This window comes from Trypanosoma rangeli (genome assembly GCF_003719475.1).
Source record: "Trypanosoma rangeli strain AM80 chromosome Unknown Tra_15.4_contig_00333, whole genome shotgun sequence".
NCBI classification, from domain to species: domain Eukaryota; phylum Euglenozoa; class Kinetoplastea; order Trypanosomatida; family Trypanosomatidae; genus Trypanosoma; species Trypanosoma rangeli.
Window position 1 is genome coordinate 1735 of NW_021706077.1, and position 19006 is coordinate 20740.

A 19006-nucleotide genomic window follows, 5' to 3' on the forward strand; every position below is an offset into this window, starting at 1 on the left:
GCCGTCCGCCTCACCGGCAATGCGCCCATGTGCACTGCTGTGCGTGGTGTTAGAGGGAGCGGCGGCGGGAATCAACTTTTTCTCCGCGTCCACACCACCGCCTGCCACGCCCGGCGGCCGCGGTGTCTCGGGTGCTTGTGGCAGTCCAGGCGAGTCACCACCAGCGGAGTCTTCAATGGGCGGAGTTTCAACGCCAGGGGTTGCAGCTTCTGCGCCTGAAGGCAAAGTGGGCGTTGCTTCTCTGGGCCGTGTGACCTCACCCTTCGACGGGACCTGTGGACCGCTTTGGCTCTTCACGACTTGCCCCTCTTCTTCTGAAGGTGCATCCGCATCTCCACCTCCTGTTGCCGCCTCACCGGCTCTCGTTCCTTCACTCCCACCATTGTGCTCCGTCCCAGCCTCGTTGTCACCTGACGCCTTTGATTGCAGGGCATTATTCCCTCGTTCTGTTGCACCACTGCCGCTCTGCGTTGTCATTGTTGGCAGAGAAACGGGGCCCTCAGCAATTTTTTGATCCGGCGTGTCAGTTGTTTTTCCCTCCTGCGCCCTTTGAGACTTTGAATTAACTGATGTACTTGAGGTCCTCGCAGTTTCCTGCTGTTGGACCAAACGTTTGTACCCTGACAACGTTGTCCACTTCTTGTACACATGGCTGCTGTTGATGGTTGTATAATTCATTATGAACAAAGTGTTGTCGCCAGTATTTTCAGTGCACCGCTCTTTTCCCTTGTCATTACGTCCGTAATTTGTTGCAATGGTTAAGCAAATGGAGGAACTGATATCTTTTTCGCCACCGTAAGTCGCATCAATTATGAGCTCGTCCACCGCCGTCGCAGTGTTGCCGTCGCCGTTAACGCTGTACGCAACATTTTCCTGAAAGTTGTATTTAATGCTGCCTTGAGTGTCTTCAGTAGAGTTAATATCGTAAGCTTGAGAATCAATTCCGCTTCCACAGTCGTTCCAACTCGTTTCCCCAGAAAATCGCCAGCGCGACGGTTTCTTGTTAGCCTCACACGACACCTCCACTGGTATTTGTACTCGCGCATTATCCACATGCAGAATACTCTTCGTAGCCTCCTTCCCATCGGCACCCACGCCCAAACAGCAGCAACAGCACAACACAAATGCCAACATGACGCACACCACACGGCACTTCGTCGTCATCATTGTGAATAGTCGTTGAGTGGTAGTATGCCTAGCTAACGAGAAATAAAAATGAGAATAAGAGACATGCGCATTAACAGATAGATTTGTACGCTGAATCGATACACGAAAGGAAGATAATAATAAAATCTCTTTGCCGAATCATCGAGAGACAACGCAGCAAAGTAATCAGCTTTTTCCCCATTTCTGTTTTTATTTTTTTTCTCTGAGTGTTTATGTCGGGTTGTATCAAAAAAAAAACCTGTGAGGTGAGAGAGGTAGTTGAGCTGCTGCATGATTATGGTCATTCGAGCATGGCGTCCTGGGGGTGCGATGGTTTTTATTCGCTGCAGTACAGACTGTTGCAGCGAAGGCGAAAGGGGCACTCTGCCGAGTTAGCGGTTTTGCTCCAAGGTCTTGCTGGCTTTACGCTGGTACGCTTACACCTCGTAGCGGCTCCCATGGGTTTTCTGCGCAGGCGTCACCGTCCGCCCGCAGTCGTCTCTTCCTGCAACGATGCGCACGCATTTGATATGGCTGTACTTTAAAGATGTGCCGACGGTAGCGTTCCGACTGAACACATTCAATGACCCCTTTTTCCTCTCACCCCCGCCTTCTCTCCCGGCACAGACACAGACAGAGTGACAATATCGCGTGTGGGAGGTCTCAATTAAGACGCTCATACATCTTCCGCACAGCTTCCTCCAGTTTCTCATGCGACGGCATGTTCGTTGTCTCGCCGTAGACAACGAAGGTGAGTGGCCTACGAATGATTTCGGCGCAGACTCGTTTTAGTCCGTCGATCGTGATATGTTGCGTTCCCTCCACTGTCTCGTTGGCCGTAATGATATGATTATGTACCACCATGTTGAACCCCATGTCGGAGAGAAGCTGCTCACGACCTTCACCGAGTAGAATAAGCTGCGATCTCAGTTGATTCTTTGCCATTTCAAGATGCAGGGGACTCACACGCTGGCAGATGGAGGCAGTCTGATACACCATCACCTTCAGAAGTGAGTAGGCATACTCGTGCGGTGCACTTCCGTACAGCCCAATGAGACCACCATCGCTGTACCATGCCGTGATGCATTCTAACCCGTGCAAGAAGCCCTCTTTGTTTAGCACCTCACGAAAAAGTTTGGTTTGCATGCCCTTTCCAGGGCCGCCTGAACTAAACGATGTCCCACCACCCAAGAGGGTCTGAATCACGCTGATGTTGTAGTAGTCAGGATGATTCATAGGAACACCCTGGGAAAAAAGGGCCACGTGGCTGAGATTCTTCTCCTGGAACTTATTCATGCTCTCGGGGGCCTCCGTCTTCTGCACCAGCCGACTTCCCCCTGTGTATGGGTGGTGACATGGCGTGCTAAGCGGCGCAGGCTCACAGTCAAACTTCAGAAGGCGCTCAGCATCTGCGGCGAATTGTTTGTGATCCGCGACACCGGTGGCAGCAAGTACGGTACGCTCTGGTCGTGTATAGTTGCGATGAAAGGCAGTAAACTTTTCAAGGGTTAAATTATCAAGTTCGTTCTTCGTTGGGTTGAGCGGCTGTCCAAGTCCTTTGCCGTTCCACCCCGCCTCGTGCACGAGTTCCAGGCAGACGCTTGTCGCGTCACGGCAGTGCAGGAGGGCTCTTTCAGCGGCCTTCTCCTTTGCAATATAAAACTCCGCCTCATCCTGTGTCGGGTGCAGGCACATCGAATTGAGCAGCTCCAACCCATCCCTCTGGTGGTAGCGCGGCAGCATCAACATAACAGACAATGCCTCCTTGTTGTTTGTAACCTTAAAGGCGTTACCTAGTGAGCCCAGAGCCTCGCTGATCTCGCGGCCTGTAAGTATCTGGTTACTGCGCAGTGGCAACGTCTCGAACACGGCCACCGCCCCGGTATTCGTCTCATCCTCAAACTTCGTTCCGTTCAGCATGAAGAGCCCCATGCCAGTGATGCCGTTGCCGTCGTCGCACGTCAGCACACGTAAACCATTAGATAAACGTGACAGCGTGTAGTTATCCTTCGTCAGGGTTTGCGCAATAGCACGTCGTGGGAGACAGCAGCGCAGCATTGTGGCGCGCAACCAACAGACTTCTTCTACCGCCTTGAACAGAGCCTCCTCGCGCTTTTTCCTTCACGCACCACTCACCGAGTGAAACCCGCAGACACACAGTCACAATGCAACCGCTATTCTCCCTCCCTTCACTCTCTCTCGCTATCGCTCTCACCCGCACTTTTTTCTCGGTGTGTGTTTGTGCGTGTGTATTTAGGCTGCGTGGCCAACTCTCCTTCTCCCTTGGATGCGGCGTGAATCAACTGGTGAAGAAGGGAAGTGGCAAAGCCACGCACGCCACAAAACAAAGCGGAAAGGAAACGGAGGAGTCACAGAATGAAGTGCAGAGGCAAAGGTGGAAAGCGAGGCAGAAGCGGCAACGGAGAGAGTGAAGAGAAGCCCACCTGCCACATTTCCCTGCGTCGTCGATCCCCCCACCCCCTTGCACACATACGCAGACACAAAAATCACCTGGTTGAGCCACGCTATACACTCAACCAACACAGCCAGTAGTAGCCAATACCAGAAACAAGTATAATCATGCACACCCACTTCCCTTAATTTCATGTAATTCCCTTCCACCTCTTCCTTTCCCAACGCAGGTGATACACACATACACTTACGGAGAGAGAGAAAGGGAGGCACTACCTAGCTCCCTTCGTCGCGGTTACTGCCACATGGAACCGAAGTTTTGCTGCGAAGCCACCATGGCACCCAACACATCGCAGGGTAGCGGAAAGACGGCATCGCCAAAGGCGCGATTGTAAATGCGCATGCGGTGCACGATGTTGGGCAGGCCCAATTTGTCAGCATAATAACAAACGCCGCCCTTCCACGCTGGGAAGCCGTATCCGAATGTCATTGCCACATCCACGTCTGCGGAGCTTGCAACAGCACCCTCGCCAAGAAGCTTAGCGGCCTCATTGATGATTGAAAACAATATACGCTCCACGATTTCCTTCTCGCTAATATCCCGACGCGAGATATCTTTTTTCATGCAGACATCGAGGATTAATAACTCCACTGCCCGGTCAGGGCGCGGCACCCGCTCAAGTGGAGCACCACCTCTATGCCATACTCCCATTTGGGTCACACCCTTTTCATCTTCCGTGCTCCTCGCACCCTGCAAAGTGGAGAGAATGGAACTGAGCAAAGAGGTATGCTCGTAGTTGTACCAACCAAGCCCTCTTTTTTGTCCAAGCCGACCCGTAGCCGCTAACAAGCGCGGTATGGTGTACACATCTGCTTGTGTGGAGGGAGTTTTACGTTGCTTCTGCAGTGCAGTACGGATTCGCGCCGTAAAGTCGAGTCCCGCGAGGTCCTCAAGGGCAAAGACACCCAAACGAAAGCCAAAACGCTGCAGCGCGCGGTCAACCTCAAGAGGGAAGGCACCTTCCTCAAGCATGGCAAATGCCTGATAGAGACCCGCATATAGAAGGCGGGTAGTTAGGCACGCTCCAGTGTCCTTCGTTAAAACGACAGCCTTACGAAACAAATGGCCCATGTGCATTGCCTGCAGAATGGTCACCTGGTCTGTACGCGGCCCCTGCACAATTTCCAATAGAGGTGTAATGTGTGAAGGAGGGATAAAGTGCATGCCAATGACCTTTTCAGGTCGACGCGTCACCGCTGCCAGTTCCTCAGTACTGATTGCAGAGGCACTTGTTGCAATAATGCAGTGCGGTTGGCAAACATCACTCAGACAGGCAAAGACGCGTTTCTTTAACGCAATATCCTCACCGACGCACTCCACCACAATGTCCACATCTTGCAATGCCTTTACAAGATCCGTATCGTAGGGAACCACGGACAACATGGATAGACGCTGCTCACGCAAGTCAGGTGTCAGACGCTCCTTCCTCACATCGCGGTCCAATTGGTCCTGCACGAAAAGACGAACCCGGCGACATTGCTCCTCGTTCACCTCCACCACAGTTACTGGAATTTGACTCTGTAGCATAAGAAGCGTGATGCCTGTGCCAATCGTGCCACATCCAATAACGGCAGAGCGACGAATATTTGCTCTATCTGCTATACCGTGCGGAAGTGATGCAAGGCTGCCACGAAAGGCAGCACTCGATGAGCGCAGAAGGTGTTGCATGGCATATGCTTCAGGAGACTCCAAGGACTCCAAAAAGAGTCTCTGCTCCACCTGTAATCCCTCTGAAAAAGAGGCCGTAGTTGTAGCCGCCCAAATGGCTTCTAAGCATCGCATCGGTGCCTGAACGCCCTTAGGGACACGCTTGCTCAGCTCGCGCTTCGTCCAAAGAAATAGTGCGCGGTTAACCAGAATGTTACCAAGTCTTCTGTTATCACATGACAGACGCCGTGGAGTTTTCCAATCTGAAGAAAGTTGAAGCGCCGCTGCCACCACCGAATCGTTTCTCCAAGGAAAATGTGCCCCATGCTTGCCGAAGGCGCCACTGCCGGCGGATCCGCCACTGTCATGTTTCATGGCGCACGTTGTCACATGATCTACGAGGCCCGCTTCCCGTGCCTCACTGGCACTCATCTCCGTAAACATGGTGATCATGGCAATCGCGACCCGAACGCCAATGAGGCGTGGCAGCCGTTGTGTTCCCCCGCCGCAAGGCACAATGCCGAGCTCCACCTCTGGAAATGAAAACACTGACGTCGGTGAGGCGACGCGGTAGTGTGCCGCGAGTGCTAGTTCCAGTCCCCCAGAGAGGGCGAGACCGTTAATAGCTGCCACCACAACCTTTGAACTGTTCTCCACCAAGTTTGTTAGCATCGAGAGGCTTGGAATGGCACCACCATCGTAATACACCTCAGATGCTGAGGCCCTAAAGTCTGTTACGTCAATCCCGCATGAAAAGGCATTCCCTTCACCCGTAATAATAATGCGGTGAATTGCAGGGTCCGCCTCTGCTTCACAAAAGTAGTGATGTATGGCTGCCCGCATATACACCGTGAGGGCGTTGTGGAGTTCATGGTGAAGGATCAAGACAGCAGCGTCGTCGAAGCGCTCCAAGTGGCAGTAACGCCGATGCCCCATATGGGAGCAAATCGTGTCGACACGCCGCATTGTACCCCTAAAGCTCTTCAGCAGAAACACACATACATAAACAAGGCGAAGGGAAAGAAGAAATAAACAAACAAACAAAAAAGGTGGGTGTACGAAGGAGGGAAAAAGACGCTGGTACGTGTAGCTCTTGAAGTGGGACTTCGCATCGCATTCCCCACTGGTGCTTATCTCTCGCTCTTTCCACTTCTTCCCACTCTCACAGCCACCTTCACCGAGAAAGCAAGCAGACAGGCGACCACATATAGTCAAGCAACAGCAGCAATCAAAGTAGCAAAAATGAGAATAATCACCGTGCCAATAGCACAAACTTCGACTCCGCCGAGATTGATTTTCAGTCAACAAATCAGTGACAATCATGCGACGTTGTCGTTACTTTCACTTTTTTTGTTTGTTTGTTTTGTTTTGCTTTGCTTTGTTTTATCTGTTTCGCCCTTCCTCGCGGTTGTCGCTGTTTCTTTTTGGTAACTGTGATATCAGTTGTCTCAGACTTAGCTCCTCCTCCCTTAGTTTTGTTCCGTTTTTGTCGCCTTACACAAAAGTAAATCCAACACTTGTTATCGTTCCAACGCCATCTCCGCTTGGCAGCGCCGCCAGTCCCATGGACAGTTGTTCATGAGTTTTGGGTGCAACAGCCCCATAGCCTCCATTTTTGCAAGGTTCACGCGGCTTTTGCCTACACTCGCATCGACAGCGCCGCTCCCCGCCGAGTTGGCGCCAGGGTTGGTAGTTGTGGTGGTACGTGGCACTTCCTCACTATCCCCGGGCTGTCTCCGCTGCTTCACGTCCTCAGGAAGAAGAAATCGCTCCCACAGCGACCGCAGCGCCGCCGAGCCTGGCAGCTGCGAATTCATCTCCTCCACAAAGTCGGCTTCCAACAGCTGCGACATGGCGGCACACTGAGCAAAGAGCACTTGCACTATCAGGCTTATGGAAGGGACAGCGGTGACTCTCAGCTCCTGCGTGACCCACTTCTGAAGTCGCTTGCGGGTGCCTTCACCATTTCCAAGGCGATCACGCAAGAAACTAAAGAGTGGATATAGATACACCGCGGCACGCACGCGGTGGGCCATGGGAATCATCAACGGACCCACAGATGGGGGTGCCATACGTACACGGGCCGGGCCTGCCGCCGCAACACGTCTTGTATTTTGTTGAACCGGCATATAGCCTTTTGTTACCAGTGACACAAGCTTATGCATCATGTCAACGGCCTCCTCTTCGTTGCCTAGCAGCGCAAGGCTTGGGGCCAGGTACAACAAACACATTGGACACTCCATTCTCATGACAAAGTTGAGATGAAATGCGAGCAACTCACGCCACCATTCGGCGTTCCCGCAAACACCGGCTGCCTGCTGTCGCATGAGATCCCCCGCCAGCCGGTAAAAAACGAGACTCGTACAACTTCGCAGGATCTCTACAAACGGTTTCTCGACTCCTCTCTCCTCGACTTGTCCAATGAGAGGACTCCCCAATATCCGTACGGCATTCGCAGGGCCACTACTGTATAATGACAAGGAAGACGAAGAAAACTCATGCAAAGGTTCATTATCTGAGTTTTGTAGTGATAACTCCATGTCAAATAGTTGTTGCAGCACAAAACGAATGAGTTCATTGCGATACGCCAACATTTTATTGTTTTGCATCGTAAACTCTGTGAAACGCGTTGGAAACGGGCGCCCGTCAGCAGCAGATGACATGTTGATCGCCGCATCACTAAAGTCTGCCTCACTTGCAGACATCACAGGAGCCGTCATCTCAAGCGGGCGTAATTGATAGCACCGGTTAGATGCGGACGAAGCCGCAGCGTCCGTTCCGCTATCCTCCGAAGCCCGCACCGACACGGCAGAAGCTGAGCTCTGCAAGGTCGTGGCAGGACAATTCACAAACAGACCACTCTGGCCGTAGTCTGGCGTAGGAAATGAAGGAACATGTGCCTCAAGTGCGAGGTGTAAGAAGAGTGCGATGCATGTCTTGTGATGTCGCTCCTCCACCCAACGCCGTTTTGGCACAAGTGAACGCATACTCTGCTCCAGCACCTCCAGGACGACAGCACTCGGGTACTTTGTGGCCACAGTGTTCATAATACGCATAATGGAATCTGCTGGGATCAACCGTCGTGCACCGTCAGCTACAGGAGGCCGCATTTGAAACGGCTTCATGGCCACCTCCAGTACCCCACGAACGGCGTGTGGGGATTGCTCAATAAGCAGCATACATACACGTTCAAAGGCAATTTGGATCTTCTCATGCCAGCGCGTGATGGCGCGTGTGACACTCTGGGCACCACGTGAAGCCACATGAACGCGCTTTGGGTCAACAGCCTCCACCACGCGCCACCATGGCATTGTGTGTAGCACGCCAAGGACAAGGAAACGAAGCTCAGTCAGCGACCCCGCGCCAAGCCTCGCGCATTCAGCGCCCTGCAGCCATTCGGCGGCGTCCGTAAGCCACTCCACAATCTCGCGGTCCTTTTGCTCCGCCAGGGATGTCCGGCGCAGGACGTCAAACAAAACCTGCTGGCGTAACCACATCCGTTGGCCCGGCAGCTCTACGGGCGGAGCGCCGCGAAATACGGGCGACTCCGAATTCGAACGGTCCCGCTTGCGCATGGGCTGCTCCGATCCTGCGCCCATCCACCCACATACACAACAGCCATCACCACCAAAAAGAAGGGGAAAACAGAGCGGAAGAGAATCACACATGAAAAAAAAAAGTGCGAGAGCGGGGTTGAGAGTCCCTAATAAGGAGAGGCCCGACAAAAGTCCCAGCCAACTCAAAGACGATACGCAGGAGGACTCGTCCGCACCTTTTTTTTTTTTCTCATCGTTGGGCCTTTTCTGCTAGAAAAAAAATCATGGGAGGGGAAAGGAGGAGCGGTGTACGAACACCACGTCATTCCGCCATCCCTCCTGTGCCAAATGTGAAGAAAAAAAAAAGAGCCGCACAACTCTGTAAAATAACCAACCAAAAACAAGCGAGAAAAGATAGAAAAAAAAAAAAAGAAACCTCATCACATTTACACCCAATCATGCGTCTTTTTTGGTTGTGGGCAACATCCGCGGCGGGCCTTCCGCCTTGCGTAACAGCCGCACGTGGGACTCCAAAGCGGCAAGAGCCCAAAAATGAATTTCGTTCATGTCATAAATGAGACGAACGGCTCCTCGCACGCAGAAACAGTTGCCATCGGCCTTTGTCCCGTCTCCGCCCGTGACAAAATCAACGGCTCCTTGCAAAAGATGTCGAACCTCCTTCGAGACATCCGCGAATGCAAGCCATCCAACCACAAAGACATAGTCGTTCTCGCAAACACTCTCATCGTCTGCACTTCCCGCCACTTCAGCAGCATCTCCGGTTAAAAAAGAGGCGTCATCCGCTAAAGCTGCGCCAGCAGTAGCTTCTGACCGTGTTCTGTGAAGATGCATCACCGAGATTATCCCCGTGGTATCGGAAATCAATAAGGCGGTGTAAGGCCGCAGAGCTGAGGCACTGCCGTTGCGCTGAGGCCCCTCACAGCGCACCACACGCCCACTAAAGCACACAGCGCCACAGGGAACTCCATCCAGAAGCACCACCGTCTCACCGACACGCGGGGAACGAAGCAGTGGTCTAATAAATACAGGACGTGGAGCGGAGACTGAGCTAGAGTGGGGTGGGTTACACGCTGTGCGTGTAACATCATCGGAGACAGCAGCAATCTTCATGTTGCATGAGACGCTGGTTACCATCTGTTTGCAGCCATTGCTTGCTGCGTCCACCGCCTCTTCTCGTGTGTGGGGCATGTTAAGAAAGTGTGAAGCCACCGACTTCATCCCCAGAATATATATATATATCCCTTTCAACGTCTTTCACTGGAAAGAGGAGAAAAAAAAGAGTAAAGAGTACAGCGAAGCATTATTAACTCCGCATAACATGGTAGGTAGCATTAATGTGGCATCCGCATCGCTGTAGACGCACGTCACTCCTCCCCTAAATACACACGTATACATCCCACGTTTCCTGCAGTGGCGTGAAAACATCTTCCTTCACGTCGAATTCAACTACCTTGTGTTTCGTGGGTAGTATTGGTGTTGCGGTTTGCACTATGCAACTTTTCCAAGTGGTATGCGCCAACGATGCGGCAAAAACGATGTTCATTTTTTTTTTTTGTGTGTGTGTTGTGTCTTCTTTCTGTTTTGTTTGGGTGCAGCCACGCCACTCACCACATCTTTTTCGTGTCCTTCCTTAATTCACGTCGGGGACCTCCAAAATCCTTCAGCGCCCACGCCACAGACACATCGACTCCCAGGAGCAAACTCATGTTGGAAACTGCGCGGGTACGTGAAACCATAAAAATCGTTATCAAATGCGGCATGCGGCATCGCTAGGCACAAGCGACGTCAGCTTCAGTGACAGGGGAAGTAGGCGAGAGGGCGCAAAAGGTGCAGGTTCAGCATCAGAGGTCGCGTGTGCACTATCCTGCAAGATCACGGGTGCGGGTGGCGGGACATCGCTGTCGACCGCTACAGCCTCCCACGTGTAAGCTCGCGGGAATCGTGCGTGCACGCCGTATGCCTGCCGCTGCGCTTGGCGCACCATGGCAGCCATCTCATCTGAAAAAAGTAGTGACTTCTGCATCATGAAGTCCACGCAGCCTTGCGTCGCGTTGCGCACGAATTGCTGCATCAAGGCCGAGTGCTCCCCCAGTGTGTGGTTCAAGTCCAGTGCCAAACCTGAAATATGATCCGTGGCCTTTTCAAGTGCGGCAATCCTCTGATGACTTTCACGCAGCGCTGCTTCCGCTTCCGCACGGCGTCGCTGTTCTTCACGTAATTGCTTCAACAACTCCCCCGCATCCATTGTGGCTGCAGCAGCCACATCAGCGGCCACCAGCACGACATCAGACGACGCATCTTCTAGGTCTCCGCACGGTCTCTTCGGTGTTCTTTGTGAGTTTCGGAAAGGCCGCAGGGAACCACTTTCGTTACCCCCGTTACTCACGGTATCCACAGCGAAAAACTTAAACTTCGGTAGGTCACTCAGCCTTCCCTCAAAATAATGTAAGAGAATGTTCTCGGGGTCGTCGTGTACTAACCCACCTCCAGCATTGTTTGGAGTGACGTCCATCATTACAGAGTTCAACAGTCGTGTGTCCTTCTTGTCGTACGTCTCATCAGGCCCGTCCGTTCCAGCTTTCAGTGAGGCAGCCCCATCCCCTACTTGACGCCACCGTGCAGTCAGTGCGCGCCCCACCATTCGTTGGAGTGCCCCGAAACTCGCTTCTCTACCCTGCACGACACGATTCTGCGGCTCCTGCTGCCCACCCCCTTGCTCTGCCTTCGCAAAGGTAGAACGAATCTGCAGCAAAGGATCCAGTTTCTTCATGTCATATTGTGGTCTGTGTTGAAATACATGCGATAGGCCGCGCGGCTGAGTGCCGCTCCCGGTGGCTGAGAGCGGCAACTCTGCAAAGCTTGGAGTCCAGAGGCGGCTGGGCGGTGCATCCGCACTGCGTGGCAGCCTCACGGACAGCTGCCCATTCGGTTCTGTAGTTGCCATCTGTCGCTGAAGCAGTGCGCGTTCTCCCTCTAGGAGAAGCCGCTCGTGTGGCGACAAGCTGGACGTTTGGCACCGACGCGATTGCAGCGCGTCTGCCTCCAACGTAAAAGTCAACGCATCGGTTAGTTTTTGTATCACGCTGAAGCGGAAATCGGACGGAAGATCCCACAGCGAGGGATATGTGCCACCTGCGCGCGCCGTCGCATCCATGGCTTTCACCTTTTCTGCATTCCCAGCAAGCGACTCCAGTAACAGTTTGTATTCTCGCAGGAATTGGACAAACAATTCGGTGCGTTGCACCAAGGCACGTGTTGCACCCGCCTTCCTTAACACGGCATCGTGCGGCGCAGCTGCAGGCAATGCGCAGGCTGCGCTGCAACGTGAGCACAAGGTAAGCAGAGTAACAGGAAAACGACGATCGTTTATGCCAGACTCCTCCTCTACACTCACATAAATTTCAGGTGCGTTTAACCAGCCTGGCTCGGTGCACGTTGTTTCGCACAACCAACACGCCAAACGGCGTTCCCCCGGCATGGACAAAAATAACTCGGCAACTGTGGCATCAACTCCATCAATACCAGGCATTTGTAGCTTTGTCATGTCACTAGGGTAGATATTCCTCGCTGGGCCGCTACTATGACGTTGCGTCGCCTGCGCAGGCGGCGTTTTCCTTCTCGTTCTCGTACTCACACTACTGCTATCTACTAGGCCCACAGAGACGAAGTTCGCCCTAGGAGAATTGTGCCCGCTCGTTAAGGTGGGCTGGTTTTTTACAAACGCCTTCTCACATGCCGCACGGAGCCCAGACGGAACGCACCTCTCCACATCCCCCCCATGGCAGGGCACAGGCAGAGATAAGGCTTCGGCATCCGGTCTCACATTGGAAGTAGAAGTACTCACGACTGTGGAGGGCGTACCGTTAGTGGAACGCAGAGTGGCGCTCTGACGCCAACTCGTCTGGATGTTTGCCTGCAGGACGTTGTAGCCGCCTGGGCGAGTGAGTTCTTTGTAGATTTCCCGTAGCTCGTCTGCTGGGTGGCCAGCCATGCTTGAGCGACGCGCCCTGCTGCAGCAATCCCGACTCCCGCGCTGCGTTTAAAATCCGTCGGTAAGAGTTAAAAGAGACAGGAATAAAGTCAAAAACACACAAAAAAAACGACAACACAAAAAAAGAAAAAAAACACACACGCAGACTTGTTTTCCTGTGAATGCAAAAAAGGTGGTAAAAAAAAAATTGATTAAAAGAGGGGTGTGTAGCGGAGGAGAGGCAGTGAGTAGATGGGAAACACCCATCCGAAGTGGCTCATCACTATTCAAAAACCCCACATTCACCCACACTCATATATTACATTTATATCCAGGCGTTAGATGCTAAGTACCGCCAACACCTTCGTCTCTCTTTGGCTCCCTGCGTTGCCCCCCCCTCCCCCACACACACACGCACAGGCAAAGTGAGATGGGAGGAAAACCAACAACAAAGAGACATGGAGAGGTATTGATAAGATATAAGAAAAAGCGAACACCCAATGTTTACCTTAACAACAACAAAACACGTGTTGCACCCCGACAACACCAGTCACACCGCTGCCAACGTGCATCGCCCCCATACTTCACCCAAAATGACAAGAACCAACACACGGCATTTCGTTAGCTGACTTTAATTTTTATTACCACAATTTCGCCCACTTCCACTGTTTCTACGCCCCTTCACTCCCATTTCTTTCCCCTCCCTCTTCCGCAGACCACAGGTGGGTACGGTCGTTTGTTTGTGTGTGGGTAAAAAAAAAAACACGGGTGGATGTGGCGCCACACGAGCGTGAGAACCACGCAGACGGTGGCAATACAAATAACAAGAAATAAAAACCGCCTACAAAACAAGTGCTACGACGGTGAATCCGCGCAATAAAGAGCAGCTGCGTAGCACATGCGTTGGCAAAGGCGTTACCTACCGTTTGTCCAAAAACGAATCAACAAGGCGTGTGCATAAAAAAGTGCACACGGATACACACACACACACACACACACACACACACGCACGCACATATATATACATGTATGGTTCATAGAAAAAGTATAAGAGCAGTACGAAGTATAGAGAAGGGATAAAAGAAGAGGGGTAGCTGCAGAAAACAAATAAACAAACAAAGGAAAACAATAACAAAAAAAAAATACCAGTCGAAGACAACCACAAAGTACTCGCATGCATACACTTTTTTGTTGCCTTGCACCTTGTTTCTGTTGTTGCTTCTACTGTCTTGTTCTGTTGTTTTTTATTATTATTATTATCATTATTATTTGCTAGCTTCAGTTTTCCCTCTACCCTCTAAAGCTGCAGACACCAGTTCGTGCATTCACTACCCCACGATGCCAGCCGCAAAACAGACACAGAAGCAGTCCAGTCACAGCACTGTAAATATGGAACCATGGAAAGACAGACAGGGGCGCAGGGCTCAAAAAAAAAAAAGTTTCGTGGTGGTTTATCAGCAAACGATTCACGAGAGCAAAATAGTAGAATAAATATTTTACCCCCACGCCTCAACGTATAACTGCCTCGCTTGTATACAGTTACACATACACAGTGTGAGTGAGAGAGAGAGGTAGAAGAATGGATATACACGCCGTTGATGCACACCCACAGCTACTCTGGTGCCCGCACAGCTCGGAAACGACGGGCATTGTGTGGGACCCGCAGCTCAGACGGCGGTGCTTCAACGAAAAACCCCATCTCTCCCGTGTCACGTTTACATCTATCCACGCCCGTCGTTACCCCACTACCGGCGCTATTACCATATGCCCCCGCAGTACTGTGCGTGTTTCGCGAGGCGACAGACGGATTCTTCAATTCCTGTCGAAACGGGACTTTTCCGCCCACGCCTGCTCGGCCAGCTGTGACAACGTTCCTTTGAATCACCTGCCGATAGGTTGGCCGCACCTCTGCAGAAGAACGCCCTATTGGTGGCACTCCTGAATCGCCACGCTTGGTGCTACTGAAGGCAGAAAACTTCGGCAAAACGACACTCGATGCAGCTGTTGATTCATCAAAAATAAATGAAGGCTGTGGGGGAATCGCACACGCATTCGTCAAGACGCCCCCGCCTGCGACCGAAGACACATTTTTTTGAGAATAATTGTCTCGATAAAAAGGAATCTTTGGCGAGTTGGAGCGGTAAGTTCTACCCCGCACAACCTGGCACGTTTTTGGCACGTTCATCGATGTATCACTGCGCCGACGTAGTCTGACACAATCCATATGAGCAGACGGCGGGCAAGCAACAGTCGTCAGAGGGAAACGCCTGAGAGATGATCCCGCGACGGACTGATTTGAATGGCTTATACTTTGCGCTGTAGATGGCGGTCGCGGTTGCGGTTTCAACTTTGAAGTAGCGCCTCTTACTGTCATTCCACCTTTGACGCGCTGAATAACCGCCCCCTGTGTTATCGGAAAACTGTAGGAATGAATACTCAATCCGTTCATCGAATCCCCAGCTTCTACTGTCTGTGGCAAAGGTTTGGTCTCAGCCATGGTGAACGGCGGTGATGGTGTTGCTGTTAGAAGCTTCACTGCTGCTGCTGGTGTTGGCAGCTGCGGTGATGGGGAAAAAAACGACGGCTTCTCTAACTTCGATGCAGTGATATGGGATGAACGCCTGGAAATACTACTGGATGCACTGTTCCCCTTCTGTATACGAAGGACATGCAGTGCCGAACTGTGCAGCATCATTCCCGTACTAGATTCCTTTGCTTCTGGTGACAAAGCAGGACAATTGACGACCTCCGACGCAGAAGACAAGGGTTTTGACGGGCATAGTATTGTCTCCGCATTCAGATCCGTCGAATGTGTCAGTGGCTCTAATGGAGATCTAGCACTCGTCATCTCTTCAGTCGGAGATGTCTCCACCAATTTTGTCCCCACTAGGGCCCCAGATGCTTCCAGCGGTTGTTTATGCGGATTCAGATGAGGGTCCGTATATTCGCTTGCGGTCTCTACAGAAAAAGACACCTCCTCTGACGGATACATCAAGGGAAGGGAAGGTTCAGCGGGAGTACGAACCACAGAAGTTCCCTCCGATTTGTTGTCCGCAGAAACTGGGGCCGGGAACTCACATGACCTCATTGTGCCTTGCAATGACCCTTCCTGCTTCTCCTGTACATCTATAGCCAAAGCGCACGCCACAGGAAGCCTGTCTACCTTGCAGAACATGTTATTTCTCTGAGACGTTAGGGAACATCCGGGGAGATGGCCCGCGTTTGGCACAGGTTTCACGTCCGTTTCGGCGAAGGGGTGTAAGGAATCTGAAAAACTAGCATGCGACTCCTCTGTGCATGATTTATAAACACAAGGGGATTGTGTTGTTTTTCCCGACTCCGGAATTCCAGCAGCAATCTTCATCTGATGTGCTGGCGGGTGTGGGTTCAGACCAGTATTATAGCTTGTGTGCGTCGCCGAGGTTAAACTCCCACGCTTTGCCAGAGTTTTTTTCTCTACCCAAGACAGGCCACCAACCTGCCTTGCTCCCGCGACGTACACCGTTTCATTGTTATTGGGCGGCACTGCCCGTGGGAAGCCGATTGAATTCTCATCCCCATTCTCCAAACCATTTTCTATGAGATCCGTTTTCTTACTAAAGTGGTTGTAAAAAATAGGATGCTCTAGAGCCTCTTTTGTGGTGGCACGCTGCAATGGATCATATATAAGCATGGAGGCAATGAGGTCGTACAGCTCGGGATCATCGTGGAAAACATCTGCCAGCTTTCGCGTGTTCATCACCCTTCCAGCCCGTATCAACTCCGACGTGTGTAGAAACTCCCCACTTTCCGTAAAATACCTACCCGAATACTTTGAGTTCTTCTTAAATAACGCTGGAAGGGGTCCTAAGCGTTTCTCCATCAGCTGCAGGTGCGTGACATCGTCGCACACATCGAACAACCGCTGCCCCGTGGCAACCTCGTATAGAATGCACCCTATGCTCCACACGTCGGCGGCGTAAAACCATGGGTTGCCAAGCACGACCTCCGGCGCACGGTACGGGCGGGTCGATATCAGATCTGCGTCAAGGCGGTCCATGCGCCAAAGTGAGGCACTACCGAAGTCGCACACCACCCACTTGGTGCCTAAGGAATATTTGGGAGGATTAAGGTCCGCTAAAAGAATATTGTCCGGCTTCACATCAGTGTGCACAATGCGGCAGTCAAAGTGAATGTGTCGAAACGTCGTCAGAAGAGAATAGGAAAGCTCTACGAGCTTCGCTCGCGTAACGACACCATTCTGGTAGCCAAGACGTCGTGTGCGCAGCGACGGGCCGTGGATGGACATTACAAACACCGGGCAACGCCGCCATTCAAAGAACTCAAACATCCGACATACCGCCAACCCCCCCAAGTGCTTCTCATTAAGTATCTCCAACATATTCCTTTCACAGTAGGCATCCTCCCTATAATCGCGCTTAATGATTTTTAACGCCACCAACGCAACCTTCACGCCACGCTGCCCGGTAACATCATAACAGCAGTAGACCTTCGAGAAGTTGCCGGCGCCCAACTCACCAATGACCTTAAACCGCGCGTCAATCATATCCCCCACACACACCTTCAAGTGTTCCCCCTTCGACAACGACATACTGCAGCAGCTAGTACGCCTGCAACTCCTTTACCTTCCTAAAGCTCCTCCCGCAGCACCCGTACAACGACAAAAATGTGGACCCTAAGCTGCGGGAGACCCCCAAACACACACACACACACACACACACGCAAAACGACAACCACAAAAGGGGCGCAAAAAGCCGATCAGCACGCAAAGAGCAAAACCAAAACCAAAAGCAACAGCAACAAAAAGGCCACCGGGAGAAACCTCCAACCGACGCCACTCATAGAGCCGCCTACACAAATTAAAAGCTCATTTTTTTTTTAAATGAAAATCACACAATCCCAACAAAAAACCGACATATCGACCATCAGAAACCGTGCAAGAAAAAGAAGCAAATAAAAGTAAACACAATTCTCACATACATAACCAAAACAAAAAATAAAAAAACAAAAGTCCAAAAAACACAAAGATATCAAGTTCCTACTCTACTATTATCCAAAACAAAGAAAGGCATTCCTCATGCTAAATATATTAAATTATGCTTCACCTATAGTAATTTTATTGGGCTCCTACAGGCGGGAGACTTCCACGTAGCGGGGGACGGCGCTCTTCATCTCCTCCGATGCCTTCGCCGCAAAGCGCGTCTTGAAGCTCTTCTGGAACATCTCCACCAGCTCCTTTGACGTGTCGTTGAACTGCTTCACATCCTTCCAGGCCTTGCGTGGATTCAGCAGGTGCGTCGGCACATTGGCGACGTGCTTCGGGATGTGCAGGCCCCAGCCGGGGTACACCTCGTACTCCCCCTGGTCGAGCGAGCCGTCGTGGATCGCGTCGATGATCGCACGGGTGACACGCAGCGGCATACGCTTCGCACCGCGGTCCGCGCGGCCGCCAGCGTAGCCGGTGTTCAGCAGCCACACGCGGCTGTTATGCTGCTTCATCTTATCCGCCAGCTGCTCACCGTAGAACGTCGCGTGGCGCACGAGGAACGGCCCACCGAAGCACGACGAGAAGACCGGGAGAGCCGTGCGAGTGTTTCCAGCCTCAACGCCAGGGACGTTTGCTGTGTAGCCAATCACGAACCAAAACATCGCCTGCGCGCTCGTCAGCCGCGCCACTGGCGGCATCACGCCAAACGCGTCGTTCGTCAGGAAAATGATGTTCTTCGGGTGACCGGCGACGGCCTTGCTCAGTGCACCCTCGATGTAATACAGCGGGTAGGCAACGCGCGTGTTCTTGCAAATCGACTCGTCGTAGAAGTCAATCTCACCCGTCGTCTTCTCCAGCACACAGTTCTCCGCCACCGCACCGAAGCGCACTGCGTCGTAGATCTCCTTCTCCGTCTTGGGGTTCAGGCCGATGGCCTTGGCGTAGCAGCCGCCCTCAATGTTGAACACGCCGCGGTCCGTCCACACATGCTCGTCGTCGCCGATCAGGTTGCGATGGGGGTCCGCCGACAGCGTCGTCTTGCCGGTGCCGCTCAGCCCAAAAAAGACCGTCACGTCGCCGCGCTTGCCCACATTCGCGCTCGCGTGCATGCACAAGTGGTTCATGCGCGGCATAAGCTCGAACATCACCGTCAGGATGCCCTTCTTCATCTCACCAGCGTACTCCGTGCCAAGGATCACCTGCTCGCACGTCTTAAAGTTCAGCGC

The 19006-nt window shown here is 52.3% G+C and overlaps 9 protein-coding genes across 9 annotated transcripts in view, besides 12 other annotated features; 1 reads left to right on the plus strand and 8 right to left on the minus strand.

Moving 5' to 3' along the window:
• TraAM80_07691 (mucin-like glycoprotein) overlaps positions 1 to 1134 on the minus strand; it is a gene marked incomplete at both ends in the record, with an annotated part of 1182 nt that extends 48 nt beyond the window's left edge. Inside the window, one exon of the mRNA XM_029384472.1 lies at positions 1 to 1134. This exon is cut by the window's left edge and continues 48 nt beyond it. Within this exon, the coding sequence (XP_029235686.1) occupies positions 1 to 1134 (1134 nt within the window).
• Positions 1135 to 1379: 245 nt separating this feature from the next.
• On the plus strand, positions 1380 to 1691 carry TraAM80_07692 (uncharacterized protein; the record flags this gene model as incomplete). The annotated part of the gene is made up of 1 exon (XM_029384473.1): positions 1380 to 1691. One exon carries the CDS (start codon positions 1380 to 1382, stop codon positions 1689 to 1691), a length of 312 nt encoding a protein of 103 aa, XP_029235687.1.
• A 118-nt stretch (positions 1692 to 1809) lies between these two features.
• TraAM80_07693 (mitochondrial processing peptidase alpha subunit) lies at positions 1810 to 3204 on the minus strand (the record flags this gene model as incomplete). Its single annotated transcript, XM_029384474.1, has 1 exon — positions 1810 to 3204. The coding sequence occupies one exon, from the start codon at positions 3202 to 3204 to the stop codon at positions 1810 to 1812; it is 1395 nt and encodes a 464-aa protein (XP_029235688.1).
• Positions 3205 to 3324: 120 nt separating this feature from the next.
• Positions 3325 to 3359: a microsatellite.
• A 494-nt stretch (positions 3360 to 3853) lies between these two features.
• TraAM80_07694 (putative enoyl-CoA hydratase/Enoyl-CoA isomerase/3-hydroxyacyl-CoA dehydrogenase) lies at positions 3854 to 6232 on the minus strand (the record flags this gene model as incomplete). Its single annotated transcript, XM_029384475.1, has 1 exon — positions 3854 to 6232. The coding sequence occupies one exon, from the start codon at positions 6230 to 6232 to the stop codon at positions 3854 to 3856; it is 2379 nt and encodes a 792-aa protein (XP_029235689.1).
• Positions 6233 to 6289: 57 nt separating this feature from the next.
• Positions 6290 to 6314: a microsatellite.
• A 297-nt stretch (positions 6315 to 6611) lies between these two features.
• Positions 6612 to 6659: a microsatellite.
• A 127-nt stretch (positions 6660 to 6786) lies between these two features.
• TraAM80_07695 (uncharacterized protein) lies at positions 6787 to 8865 on the minus strand (the record flags this gene model as incomplete). The annotated part of the gene is made up of 1 exon (XM_029384476.1): positions 6787 to 8865. The coding sequence occupies one exon, from the start codon at positions 8863 to 8865 to the stop codon at positions 6787 to 6789; it is 2079 nt and encodes a 692-aa protein (XP_029235690.1).
• Positions 8866 to 9185: 320 nt separating this feature from the next.
• Positions 9186 to 9237: a sequence feature (A-rich).
• Positions 9238 to 9258: 21 nt separating this feature from the next.
• Positions 9259 to 10041, minus strand: TraAM80_07696 (uncharacterized protein; the record flags this gene model as incomplete). The annotated part of the gene is made up of 1 exon (XM_029384477.1): positions 9259 to 10041. One exon carries the CDS (start codon positions 10039 to 10041, stop codon positions 9259 to 9261), a length of 783 nt encoding a protein of 260 aa, XP_029235691.1.
• A 324-nt stretch (positions 10042 to 10365) lies between these two features.
• Positions 10366 to 10411: a microsatellite.
• A 159-nt stretch (positions 10412 to 10570) lies between these two features.
• On the minus strand, positions 10571 to 12814 carry TraAM80_07697 (uncharacterized protein; the record flags this gene model as incomplete). The annotated part of the gene is made up of 1 exon (XM_029384478.1): positions 10571 to 12814. The coding sequence occupies one exon, from the start codon at positions 12812 to 12814 to the stop codon at positions 10571 to 10573; it is 2244 nt and encodes a 747-aa protein (XP_029235692.1).
• A 91-nt stretch (positions 12815 to 12905) lies between these two features.
• Positions 12906 to 12948: a sequence feature (GA-rich).
• Positions 12949 to 13770: 822 nt separating this feature from the next.
• Positions 13771 to 13800: a microsatellite.
• Positions 13801 to 13893: 93 nt separating this feature from the next.
• Positions 13894 to 13936: a sequence feature (A-rich).
• Positions 13937 to 14034: 98 nt separating this feature from the next.
• Positions 14035 to 14063: a microsatellite.
• Positions 14064 to 14405: 342 nt separating this feature from the next.
• TraAM80_07698 (putative protein kinase) lies at positions 14406 to 17384 on the minus strand (the record flags this gene model as incomplete). Its single annotated transcript, XM_029384479.1, has 1 exon — positions 14406 to 17384. One exon carries the CDS (start codon positions 17382 to 17384, stop codon positions 14406 to 14408), a length of 2979 nt encoding a protein of 992 aa, XP_029235693.1.
• A 103-nt stretch (positions 17385 to 17487) lies between these two features.
• Positions 17488 to 17531: a microsatellite.
• A 27-nt stretch (positions 17532 to 17558) lies between these two features.
• Positions 17559 to 17593: a microsatellite.
• Positions 17594 to 17779: 186 nt separating this feature from the next.
• Positions 17780 to 17823: a sequence feature (A-rich).
• A 97-nt stretch (positions 17824 to 17920) lies between these two features.
• TraAM80_07699 (putative glycosomal phosphoenolpyruvate carboxykinase) lies at positions 17921 to 19006 on the minus strand (the record flags this gene model as incomplete). Its single annotated transcript, XM_029384480.1, has 1 exon — positions 17921 to 19006. A coding segment is annotated over one exon (1086 nt), but the record flags the coding sequence as incomplete, so codon positions are not given.